This window comes from Dermacentor albipictus, chromosome 1 (assembly GCF_038994185.2).
Source record: "Dermacentor albipictus isolate Rhodes 1998 colony chromosome 1, USDA_Dalb.pri_finalv2, whole genome shotgun sequence".
Taxonomy (NCBI): Eukaryota; Metazoa; Arthropoda; class Arachnida; order Ixodida; family Ixodidae; genus Dermacentor; species Dermacentor albipictus.
The window spans coordinates 60,529,923-60,543,268 of NC_091821.1; the positions used below are offsets into that span (position 1 = coordinate 60,529,923).

General features: G+C 48.3%; 2 protein-coding genes across 2 annotated transcripts in view; both read left to right on the plus strand.

The window, feature by feature from the left end:
* Window positions 1-2,709: 2,709 nt before the first annotated feature.
* LOC139056098 (uncharacterized) lies at window positions 2,710-3,226 on the plus strand. The gene is made up of 2 exons (XM_070533972.1): window positions 2,710-2,846; window positions 2,917-3,226. The coding sequence occupies exons 1-2, from the start codon at window positions 2,710-2,712 to the stop codon at window positions 3,224-3,226; spliced, it is 447 nt and encodes a 148-aa protein (XP_070390073.1).
* The window catches only part of Tet (Ten-Eleven Translocation (TET) family protein), a 220,285-nt gene continuing 210,028 nt past the window's right edge, over window positions 3,090-13,346 (plus strand). The window contains exon 1 of the mRNA XM_065452040.2: window positions 3,090-3,214. The gene's annotated coding sequence lies outside the window, so the exon portion shown is untranslated. The remainder of the gene's footprint in view (window positions 3,215-13,346) is intronic.

Genomic DNA, 13,346 nt, shown 5'->3' on the forward strand with positions numbered 1-13,346 from the left:
GCTATGAGGGACTAGCCAATAGCGCGAAGCCGGAACTGGGTGTACATAACTCAAGTACTTCCGATTGTCGCACGGAAGGAGCAAACAAGTGAATTTTTATACGTGCAAGGATAAGAACCCACTGCAAGACTTTCAGAAATATTTTATGCTGCTTTTTACAGTAAAACACATCAACTTAAGGTAATAAAGCACGCGTCACGCTAGTTTCGGCGCCCATATTGCTGCCCTCATACCGGAAACACTGGGGAGACGTCACTCGAAGTCATCGCTCGCATGGGGTGCAACTTGTAGGCGACGAGCGAACGCGACAGCCATCTCCATCGCGTCGCTTGTCGCTGTCGCGTGCAAGATCGCTTGCATGGGGTTTATACTTATCTCCGAAAGCGATAGTTCGAGAATACGTCCTCAGATAACGGATCATGACACGACCTCATGCGCTTGTGTTGGGGATATACAAGGCGTCCCACGCAAATTGAGCCAAACTTTAAAAATATGCAAATGCCACGCAGCTGGACAGAACCAAGGCAATGTTGTACCGTCGTTTGTAGATACTCAGATTATTTTCTGCATTCCGCATAATTACATAATTAGTCTTCATTGATTAATCAACTTCTCGAATATTATAATTCGATGAAAAGTGTCAATGAGAAAAATTGTAGAGTGATAGGAAAAAACTCCCTATGCAGCTTTCTGATGCTCAATACGCGCTACATAAGAGCGTTTTTCCGAGCATGAAAGAAGCCCACAAATACACGCTCAGTGCCTCGAGCGGCCAGTCGCGCGGCAGGCAGTATTGCGTGTATTCGCGAGCTTCATTCCCGCTCGGAGAAACACTTTTACGCAGCCTGTACTGAGCAACAGCTGTATCGGGAGTTTTTCACGTCGCTCTACCATTTTTCTCATTGACACATCTCGCGCCTCTGGCTTTTCGTCGACACTTTTCGTCTCCCTCGGCGGCCACGCCGACTGCTTGAAAGCATCACCTGTATAAGGAGCGTCTACCAGTGGCCCCTCACGTGAACGCACGCAGCCCTGCAAGGTATGCGCGCGAGTTCCGTAGCGAACGCTGCCAGAAACGGGGGCACGCGCCAGCCGCGTGCCTCCGACAGTGACTCAGCCGCTGCTCGGAGCCGTTCCCGCCGCGTCTCTCGAGTCACGCATCGATCGTTGGCGCGGACGCTACGCGCGGCCCGGAGTTCTCCGGTGTTCTCCGCTTCCCTTTTTCAGCCGGAGTGTGACGAACGAACCGTCGGCGCACGGGCGGCGAGCAAACACCGCCTGGTGCGGGAACGCGTCCCATATAGCGAGCAGGAAAGAGAGGAAGAAGGAAAGAGAAAGAAAGGCGTTTCTGCAGTTTCGGAGCCCTTCCTTAGAACATTTCTGTCCCGCTTGGTCAACCCTTAGGGATTTTGCCAATATGTACTTATAAAGTCTACACACTATAGATACGCATTTTGTGCAACGTAGCTCGTAGACTGTGTGCGTACGAACAGCGCGTGTGAGTTCGGTGCCTACTTCACTGTTATATCTACCTCAAAGTTGTGTGGTTTCATTGGAACAGACGATGCGCAGGCTATCGAATGAAAACATATTTAGTCAGTGTATAGACGGCTTTGCATATGCTCTGCCTGTAGACCCATGTGCTTTGACTCTGTATGTCTTTCTTCTTTTTTTCTTGAATTTAAACTGCAGATACTTTACAGATTAAGGTGATCAAAAAAAATCATGTAGGCGGTCTGTAAAGAATGCGTCCTTATACTTACTATAATCAACTTTTGTCCATACGATATCTTGCAGGCTAAAGGAGAATGCTATTGAGATCACTTTTTTTTTTCAGTAAAACAGGGTGATGTTGAGGAAGCTAGCAACCAAACAGCGGTCCAACTTACAAAGCTATTCGCTGTACAAGAACGGCTCGTGGCCTTCTTGGGGGCCATCGTTTTTAGCCAGCGCATGGTAGCCGGCAAACCATGAGGTTCTGTTGCATGCATGCGAAGAGGAAACGTAAAATAATACAGGCCACACTCACAACCATCGACTAACAGGTCACGAGGCAAGTGCGTCGTATACCAGTAGAGGGTAGGGCACGTTATCACGCATCTGTGCGACATGTGAGCGCCGACAAGCGGTAATAATGAATTCATTTAGGAATAACGAGTTACTCGATTTTCAGTATCATCTTGAAAACCATAATCGAAGACATAAATTCGAGTTACTTCAATAATAACAAGGTTGTTGTCATTATTATCAGGACCTGTTTATAGAATGGCAAGTCTATGCATACATTACGTCGGTGTACAATAACAGCGATAAGCAAACACCCAGGCTGTTCGTGGTTCATTGTGTTCAATGTTCAACGACTGTTACTGTTCGAAACCGAATTCCACGTACTGCTGTGAAACGCGCGCACACATTTTCGTGATAAATGTGCGCTAAAATTATAGCTGGCAAGCGTGAGAGACGAATTAACGAAGCTCGCCTGTTCCTTATGCTAGCCTTTACGCACGCCAAGCGTAGTGCAATCCCCTCGGCCAGCGACCTAACCTACCAAGCGGAGCCCGCACGCGACAGCCAACGGCGCGATCCGGCTTCCCCATGCCCGACAGCGGAGAGCAGTCCCTCCGCCGAAACGTCTCGCGGCAAGGAAGCGCGGGGCATCATCGCGTCGGGCATCCCTCTGGATCCGCTCTCCATCCGCATCAGCGCGGCATGACGCCACCGCTCTCCGAGGAGGATCGAGGGAGGAGCGGGAGCGAGAAGGAGGACGAGCCTCGCCCACCGAGGCCCCTCCCCGCGGCGGGCGAGGAGGCCTCGGGGCGCCCGCCGCGGGCAGGACCCGTGGTGTGGTGAGTTGGCTGGCTGCGGCGCGCCGTCGTCGCAGCTAGGGCGTTCCTCGGGCGCGACACACGCACGCAGGCGCCGCGGACGACCGGAGGAGCGGGGCACCCCCACCACCCCGGGCCCGAGACTGCGCCGCTGCCGCGAGGCCAGCGCTCCACCCGCGTCACGTGACGCCCCTCTGACCCCCCCCAGCCCGCCACCGCCGAAGGCCAGCGCAACCCGTTGTGGCCGCCGCGAGCAGGCGCTCGGACCCCGACCGACGACGACGGCCGCCGGCCCAGCGCCGCCGACCACGCACGCCATGCGCGCCTGGATTCCCATGGACGCCGCACCGTCGCACCAGGCGTCCTCGCGATCCTTCATGGACAACAGGGTGAGCCACTGACTTGTCAGTGTATGTGGATGCGTGTGTTTGTGTGTGTGTGTGTGCATCGTCTCCACGCCGGCCGGTGAACGCACGTGCTGGCTGGTACGAACCGCGTTCGGTGTTGTCCCTTTTATTTTTTTTTTTTTATTTCGCGCACCGGCCTCGCTTCTCGGGAACAGCCTTCTCCGCTTCGATTTTTTTTTTCTGCTTCTTTGCTTGCTTTCTCGACCGTGACATTGAATACGGGTGCGCACTTCCTCTCTGCCACAGTAGGGAAAATGCGCGTGAAAGCGACGACATCGTTTATGAACGCACGGTGGCATGCTCTTTGTCCTCCTCCTGCACGCCGTTTACTCCGTGTCTTTGCTTCACGTGTGTGCGAGACTCCGGAGCTGCTCACTACAGCAGTCTACAGCTGACACGCACCCCTGTGTCTTTCTCCCTCCATCTTCTTTTTCGCATAACGCGCTTCGCTTTCTGGCTCGAGGATACAAAGTGTCGCCGCTTTCTCTTCGCATCCATCCCTCAACGACAATTAACCGACTCTGCACGGTCGACACCGCAGCACGTGACGTCTTGTTGGGTCCGCTTACGTATGGCCGATTTTATTCGCACACTATAACTACGAAGGATACTTTGCCAGCCTTCGACGTTAGCTAAGTAAACAAAGAATGCACGTTGTTCTTCCTTGTGCACATTTAATAAGGTGACATATATCGTAGCCAAACAGCGCTCCGTAAAAACCTACGCCGCGAGTCGGGTTTTTCCGACTTCTCTCGTGACAGCACCAATGAAGACGCGGTTTTTCTTTCCTCTTGTTGTTTATCATCGAGCGGATCTTTTCTTTCGAGGACCGACTGTCTGTTGGAAGTAGTGAACCCTGTGCCACTATTTCCTTCATTTTAGTTGTTGTTGTTATGATTAACACTTTTGTTCCGATAACTTCAATCGATTTTGCACCGTTTAGTTCTTTTCTTTTTTCTTTGTCGCGAGTCAAAACACGTATTTCTCTTAGCCAGTTCCGTAACATCTGAACTAGTCTCATTTCACTAGATACTGTACACCCGACTAGCAAGTTGGAAAAGTTTTTGTGGAGTAAGCGAAATCTTGCATTCGTTTTATTATTATATTCGAATGCAGCTTCAATTTCTCTCTCTTTTCATACGGTTGTCCAAGCTTGGCCTAGTGACCTGTATGGTCATACAGAAAAGCTTCGGCAACGAGCACGCTTCCGCACCAACCGATCTCGAATAACCTTACTTTTTTCCGCACATGCCTTTACTTTCTTTATCTATGATGATAGTAACTTGTACTACGACGCCTTTTATGGCGTATACAAGCTGAAATTTCTTATTTACAGAAACACACTCACCGGCCAAACATTTAAAGCAAACCGCTGTTTTTGTGCGACCTGAACTACAAAGCGTGCCAGCCTTTCTCGTTTTTTTTTCTTGTTTTTCATGTCTTTAAGTTGTCTGACGCTAAACTTTTGTTCCGATGCTAAGGTTTCCTGGCCTAAGCCTTGGCATCATTCCGGCAATCGTACTAACCCTTCAACACTGTAGGCACGCTTGTGCATCTGTTCAGCGTAATTTACGAGTAGTACGTGCGCTGTGTAAGGACTGCCCTTCCCTTTCGGTTTTTTTTTTTCTTACTTGCAACCAAACACGAATTGGAGTATCCTGTGCTCGCATGCTACCAAGAACCCTACTTCCGCGATATACCACCGCCTTTCAGCAGATATACTTAGGCTCGGAACGCTGCCAAACATAGTTCCTCTCCTACTTTTGTGTGCGTGCGCGCGGGCAGTTAGATTTCGTAGGATCAACGTAGGAAAGGAGTTCGTAGAATCAACAAAAAAAAAACAATCTGCTCATCGTCTTTTTATATACATCTCTCTACTGCAACCTCCCCCCCCTCTCTGCCCATTTTTTATCATTATGTTTTCTTTTTTTTTAATATGAAGTGCAGTATGACAAAGCTCAATGCCTTCGTCGAGGATTGTCATAGGTAATGGACATCCTTCGCCTGGGCTATAGCTGCTGGTAGGGGGACGGGCCGAGGTTTGCAAACGTCTATACTCCGTTTCCTACATGAAGTGCAACACTGTGGAAACTACGCAAGTAGTGCTGTCTCCAAATTTGATCACTCCGCGAGTTCCGTCTATGCTTCGCTGGGCGCCAGCGGCTTTCGCTCGCGCGAGCATGCACGTGACGCTGCCGCGACGGGATGCAAATAAAAAAAAACGAAAAGCAAATTGATGTAAAACAACGTGTTAGCAGCCAAATAATCGCATTTCTTGTCTGCTTCTAAGGGTAAATCCTTATTTTCATTCTGAACTGACCTTACATAAAGAACATTTTCACAAAAAGCGGTCAAAAAACACCGAACTATTTCTAAGCGCGAACGCAGCCACTGCAAAAATCATCTCTAGCCTCCGCAGCGTTGCACCTGATGTATGAAACGGTTGTGTTGTCCTCCTTCTCAGAGAGTGAAACCACCCTACCAAACTTTTTTCCAGGCAAGCAATACACCTGTTGTCTGCACGCATGCAGCGAGATGTCAGCAGTGCTGACTAAGCACTGCTCGACTGGGATGTGCATTCGGTCCGCGCCCCTCCAGAAACATTAAGTATAAACCCCATGCAAGCGATCTTGCGAGCGACGCGATGGAGATGGCTGTCGCGTTCGCACGTCGCCTACAAGTCATACCCCATGCGTGCGTTGACTTCGAGCGACGTCTCCCCGGTATTGCCGGTATGAGGGCGGCAAAATCGCCGCCGAAACTAGCGTGACGCGTGCTTTATTTATTTAAGTTGATGTACTTTACTGTAAAAAGCAGCATAAAATATTTCTGAGGGTCTTGCAGCAGGTTCTTATCCTTGCACGTATAAAAATTTAATTGTTTGCTCCTTCCGTGTGACAATCGGCAGTATTTGAGTAACGTACATCCAGTTCCGGCTTCGCGCTATTGTCTAGTCGCTCATGGCACTTCCGGGCGACGAGCGGCGAATTCTAGATTTGCAGAACCGAGCGATCGAGCGACAAGACCGAGAGATCTGTTCACGCGGCGGCCCGATCCGTCGCTCGAAGCCGTCGCTGTCGCGCACAAGATCGCTCTCATGTGGTTTAGCCTTTACAGGTACAGGCGATCGCAAAAGTTTTTTCGTACCGCGAAAGTACGTCGCAGTATAGTTCCATTTCCTCTAGACTCAGTCATTCATCCGAGCATACTGACAGGTTACAAATATGGCAGCCGTGCGGAGTAGTACATAACTTTTGGACTTGAGAATAAAAGCATTGGTTGTGGCTTTTTCATTTTTTTCCCCTCTCTATCAAATTCCGTGCACCGAGAACTTCGGTGTGGTTGGGGGGGTATCATACAGTGCATTATGTACCTGTATATGTTATTACTATACGAAAGATGTTTCACAAGCGCGCTATGTAATTATTGTGAAGGTATTATTTTATTATTCTACACTATCTTACGCGTAGTATTATATTTTGCGGTAATCTATTTACTATGACGAGCAAAAAATTTTGAGACTCCAGGGCATCCGGAAAGAAAGAAAGAAACAAGAAAGAAGCATTGTTTTCTTGCGTTACCCTACAACGCGTAACTGTTACCTGCACTTCATTGGTTGAATGCGCAGATATCAGTTCTACCACTAAATTTCATTCTGCATAATCAAGGCTGCAGAATTTTTTTTTTTTTCGCAGCGTTCCTGGTCTCCAAACTTTGCTCGCTAATGTACATACCGTGTCTCACACACGTTCAAACTGTGCATGCCGCGCGAGTTCTTGAGCTCGCCTAAAAACAACGCGAGCTATAAGATAGATAGTTTCGTGGCAGCCACCGCGCGGAAGCCTCGTGCCTCACAGAAACTCCGTTTCTCTCAGTCAGTGCTTTCGCCGTTCGTACGTCAAACAGCGTTGGCCCTGGACCTCCTTATGCAACTTCGAAAAAAGAAAGAGATAATAAAAGGAGAAAAGATACAGAAACGTGCATGCTCCTTACAGCATGGTCATTGTTGAGGCTCAAGGTCCGAGCATATACGTAAGGCCGCGCTGTTTACGCAATAACAATTAATTCGCAACAACGGGAGGCGACCAGTGACGGCGCCGGCTGATATGATGTCGGCTCTGTGCTTTGCACAGTGTGTCGGATCTTATAATGAACGAAAACCATTGTGTATCCAACCGACCTCATGTTATTAGATAAGTCGCTTCTCATCACTTACTTCGCTAACAGCTCCCCGCCGAGTTACCATGCCGTAGCCTTGAGGAACGCGATGACGGTAAAATTGATGAAACGAGATAAGTTGCCTATTTGTATGTTGACCGAGCGTCGTCGCTATACAACTCGCACATACGTATCAGACAAATGCTATAGACAGCAATACTCGTTTCGCATCCGTCTACTCTCCTTCAAGCAGTGCATGGTGGCAAATGCGGAGTACTAATACGCATGCGGAGCAACATTGGAAACAAGCTAGCTCCAGCTCAGACAGGACGACACAATCTGGTAAGAGACAAGGTCCTGCCAGATTTTTGCGTTGCCCGGTTTGCTCTGAAGTTTGTTGCGAATACACACCAACAAGCCCGTCGATGCATCTCGCTGACTTAAAACAAGTTTTGGTCTTGCTCTTGGGACAATGTAATTTGATTTTTGTAACGTCTCAAATCAATCACCACTGCGTCATAGTTCACGCAGCCTGGGACACTACTTATAGCCGAATCAGAAAATCAACAACAAAGACCGCAAGAAGCATGTTTCCTACGTGCTCCGCGCGGCATTCCAGATCACGTAACGTTGACTCAGTTAAGCGTTACGGACGTGGTACTATATTACTGGCAGTGCGCTGCCCAACGACTCTTTATTAATATTTGTTTCTCGAGATTCCAGAACGTATCATGGCTCGTCTTCTCCATGTTATCTTAGATTTCAAAAATATATTTTTTTATTATTATTGTTTGTAGGAATCTTTTGTGAACGTAGAATGCGAGGAAGGCAAAAGACGGAATTATAATGGCGCTCGACCGCTGGCGCTTTAGAACACAATGCAATAAAAAGGTGAAAGAGGCTGTGGGTAAAGGCTGCTTGTAAGAGCAGCTTGACGGGAGCCCACACAGCCCTCTCCAGAACCATTCCTTATTATCTCTGTGCTTTCCACTGTGTGTTCAGGGAAAAAAAATCCATCCGTACTCTGGCTTTCTTGCTGTGAATTCGTATATTACTGGAAACTTACAATGTTGCCTGAATTTCAATTCAATTGCCGTTACCTACCGAAGCGGAACTGGAGTACCATCGCAGGAATAGTACTTTTTGACAAAGTGGCACTCGTGGCTAGCAGTATACAGCAAAACATTTAAATATTTTTCAAAGAAGAATGTTATCTTCATTCTCTCCACACACAATAAAGGATCCGGTCATGAAAGTCAAATTTTGAAGCTAATGACGAAAAATCATTTAGAGCTCGAACTATGCCGCAAGTTTTCCACCGAAGCGCAAAGCACCTGCGCAGTGCAGCGAAAACAACACACAGACGCGAGAAGCTAACTCGTGAGGCGAAAAAGAGTTTCCGCGGAAATTATGCAATGAACATGAAATCAACCTCCATACGGGTGACATCGAGGGTAGGCGGTCACTACTAACAAGGCGAGAAAAAGCACATTCGAGTGAGAATTGGTGGCGGAAACACGCGAACCAACTCCACTGTCTCAAATTTCCGAGTATATAAAATATTTTTATAAATCTTTATTTCTACTTTTTTTTTTGCTTGGTTAGTGAAGCAGTAAGATATGGATTTAGCTGAAAACAAACCCAGAGTAAATATTCTCCAGCGTAAAACACTACACGCGATCAAATCCTAAATGATGCAAGTGCAGTCAATCGGTTTGTTGGCGCGAGAGCGTTATTGTTGGAAGCCTTGCCACAAAGCTGCGGGAGGAAAATGCGCAAGTCCCCCACATCTTCAATATCTGTGGCGAAGTGCACTGATGGTCCAGTTAACATTTATCCGCAGTGTTGATAAGCGTTCACTACAGAGCGAGAGAGAGAACACATCTTTATCGAGAAGTCCCTGCTGGGTTCGAAAGGGGAACGGAGGAAAATCAATGGATTGCGTCACAGGTTTTGAACACCTATTTCTCGAAGCTGGCGCTAAGCACAGGATTTCTGCTGAGTGGACATTACATCGTTACTGCTGGGCTTCAATTTCGCAATCTCGAGACGGGCCCATAAAGTTAAAAAAAGAACGTTAACTAATCAGCTTTTGTTAATTAGCTAACATCACTCTGCAATTTGTCTTGCAAGCAGCGTCCGCCCCTTCAAGTAAGCCTGATAATGTGACAGAATTGCGCTGTCGACCAGAGGAGATCCCTAATAAATCTGTTTCCATTAGGAACATGTTAGAACACTTTTGGAGGATTCTGGGGATGTCGATATTTTCCTCCGCTCGCTTGTAGTATATGATTCCTCGGTGCGGTTGATTTGGTTTTATGATGTTGGAAACGTCGGCTACATTCGTCGTTCGTCACCGGATTTTCTACTACACGTGAGTGTGTTATTAATGTACAGAAATGACGCGCAGAAATGAGAACATACACACACATTCCTCGGTGGGCTTCGCTCAATCGAAATCCTTTATTTCTAACAATTATGCGGATCCCACGCACTGTGGGAATCTATGTAAGTGAAGCTTTCAGTGCGGTTTCCTTTGATTGATGATAATCAGCAGTGCTGTTCACGGCGAAAGCTTTATTTCGTCCACATTTAGTCTAACACTAGAGTGGTGAGTTGATGTTAAACGTTACCTTGCGTGCACCGCTGCTGTTTGTCTGCGTAGTACACAGAACAGTCATGGAGAGCTGTTTGCTTGAGACGCTGTTTCGTGCCATATTTCATAACCTCCGAGAGGGTTGAGCATTGTCATTACCTCACATGGCACATCGCATCGTGGCAGAAGTATTAAACTTGATTTGGATTATGGGGCTGTACGTGCCAAACCACTGTCGGATTATGGGGCACGTCGTAGTGGCGGACTCTGGATTAATTTTGACACCGTGATGATCTTTAACGCGTCCAAAAATCTAATTGCGCGTGCGTATCCGATTTCGCCCCCGTCGAAATGCGGCTTCCGCAGTCGGAATCAAATCCGCGACCTCTAGCAATGCCAGAGCCGCAAAGTTATCGCGGTGGGCACAAAAGTGTTGATATGACGGTCGACCGTATCCGTAGTGTCGCCTGGACCCTGCGGTGCGCTTTAATGTGGCTCTGCTTCTGCACGCCCTGCGTAGTTTGTCCACTCGACATATTTGCACGGTCTTCATTTTTCAGAAATAGCAGCAACGTACTGTACTGGACCTTGAACTTAAGCACTTAAGCACATCCAAAAGCGCCGAAAGCGCCGTCGTATAGTAGTAGGGTTTCCTTGCTATCTCATGTCACCTTCCCCCCCCCCCCCTTGTATAGGAACTGCCTCTTCTCATCCCTCCTCTCTACAATTCTATCTACATCCCCTCTGGACTCGCACGTTAGTAGAAAGGTAAGCGCTGCAGTTTCTGCAATGCTTTTGAAGGGAGTCACGGATAATTACAGCTGTCAAGATGCTAATGTGGCGACGCCCAGGGAGTTGGAGAGCGCATTGTGCACATTCGACGCGGTGCAAAGGTCCAAAAGAGTTTCTCGGATCGCCTTTTCTCCCCGCCGCGCTTCTGTCATGTATGCACACGCTCTGAGTCACCCCCGACGAGGTGTGCCAGGCAGCAGCAGCAGCAGCAGCGTCGTTTCTTCGCGTCGTTTTGCCATCATTCGTGCCTTATATAGTTTTGGAGGGGAAGGGGGCAGTGGTGCACGTCTACGAAGATGAACGGATTGGCCTGGCCGTTCAATTTACACGGTGGACACGTCGCAGGCCTTCCTCGGTGCAAAAATATATTTCTTTACAGCAACCACTCGCTATAAGCCCATTTGACGCTTCGTTTTAATTCGACACGATGGCTTCTTACCTTTTACTAAGGCAGCGGACTCGGCATCCGTGGTTTCCATGTCGGTGGCCATAGCACACGACGCCGGCAGCCAGGCGATGTACAAGGTTTTATATGGAAGGTAATTTTTTCGGAACAGGTATTTAGCATAACGTGCAGTCAGTGATGAAGCTATAGCAGTATTTTACCGATTTCGTTGATGTGAAATACAATGATAATGCAAAAAAAGATGACGCTAAAGTGGCTGCTTTAGCTAAAGCTAAAGCTAAAGTTGGATCGCTGCAGCAGAGGGCTGCTGCAGCGATCCAACTTTGCACGTCACACGGATGACTCAGCATGACGGCGCCACGGTATGTCATTGCCCCCAATAGGTCAAACATGCGTGCGAGCAGATTTGTTTCGACTCTTGTACGTTACATTCACAAAATACTGTTTTCTTTTTTATTCATTGCAAATATGCACGACTTACGGTAAAGGGTATCCTATCATGTAGACTCACGTGCGTGTTGAATAGACGGAGGCGCGAGTGAACCCTGAACTTCAGCTGTGCCCACGTTTGTGTGGAATGGCCCAGTGTTATTAGAAAAGGAACAATATTTATTTCGACGAGTAATTTATGATTACTGCGTATCGGTATGCTACGTTTTCTTCACCTTTGTGCTGCCGCTGTTGTGTAACATCTGAAAACACTGCTGCAACGATACCAGCAACAGAAAAAGAGATCCCTCATACTATATGATAGAGCTTGATGGCCAAACTTCCCACTCTCGGCTTATGTCGTGATCAAATCTACCCAGTGATATACGATGTCATTGTATAGAACGTTGCTGAATTCGGTTTTTTTTCCTTTTTTTTTCGCATACTCGAACTTTTTCTCTTCTCTGCACAAAATGCCTGCAATAATTTTTTTTCGAGGAAAATTTATATTGCCTTCAAGATAACAGTAACTTCTTTTTTTGTTGTTAAACGGTAAACAGTAAACTTGCAACATTTTATGCATAAACCGCCCTGCAAGTATTTGTTGTAACCAAAACTAACGTTCAAGAGCTACATTTTTACCTGGAGGGCGATAAGCAGCGAAGAAATCACGATTCAAACGGCTATAGTTATAATCGTTCTCTCTATTCTTAGTTCTCTTTTTTTTTTTCTCTTGGGGTACTAATCCGACATCTCTGCGCTGCAGACTGCTGCGGACCACGTGTAAAGACTGCTCGCCTCGACCCCCCCCCCCCGCCCCCCCGCCCCCCCCCCCCGCCTCCACTTCCCCGCGCATATCCCACCGCCTTTAATCTGCACGGCTCCCACATCAGGCATTGAGCTAAAAATCTTTGATAAGCTTGGGGGTTCCATGCCGGTGTTTCCCGCTTCCTTTATCTTTTTCTTTTTTTTTCTGAACAAAAATGTACAAGTTGGTGTTTGTGGGTCAGTATTTGTTTATTGGAACAGCTTTATTCTAGAACAGCCGAGTCTCAGATTTTTGCAGAGCCTCGGAAACGCGTTGCTCTGACGTCACTTCGAGATTTTCAGAATGGCACCGGCCGCGGTAGGCCAGTGGCTGTGGCGTTTCGCTACTCATTTGCGTAGTATCGGAAGCGTAGTATTATTCGAGCGTTGAGAACATATGTTTCACTGCGAAAGCACGGCGTGCGCGTCGCCCTGCGCGCGGGCAGCGCACCCTTCTTGGTGGTTTGGGTGAGGGAAAGGACGCTCATTCCGCGGCCCATACGGGAGCACGGCCAACAGTGCAGCCTTTCTTTGCTCGCAGCCGGACCTCGCACCCCGCACCTGCCCTTTGCTGGCTTTGTTTCCATCGCACTCCCCGGCCTCTTAAGACATCTCTGAAAAGCTTAAGCCTTTCGCGGAAGCGACAACCGAAACAACAGTCGTCAGCGTTTTAGTGCCTCCGATTTTCCCCGGACCGCGGCGCAATGTCGTCGACCAGTGTACGTTGAACTCGTCTTCACGGGAACACGGGCTCGCGCGCCTTGCAGGGTCAGTGAACTCGGAAGCAGCGTCGCAGGTGATGGCGATGGTCAGGCAGTACCGATGCGCCCACGCGCGCCTCCGTCCGTCGGTTCGTTTCTCAAGATTTGTTGGCCGGGTGCGTCGCGTGTATCGCGGTACTGAGGCAACACCTTTCGCCTGCTTTG

Excerpts from the sequence above, each read along its gene's own strand:
- LOC139056098 (XM_070533972.1), top strand. The coding sequence starts at position 2,710 with ATGACGCCACCGCTCTCCGAGGAGGATCGAGGGAGGAGCGGGAGCGAG. Across the intron at positions 2,847-2,916 it reads CGGGCAGGACCCGTGGTGTG|GCGCCGCGGACGACCGGAGG; the intron begins GTGAGTTGGCTG and ends ACACGCACGCAG.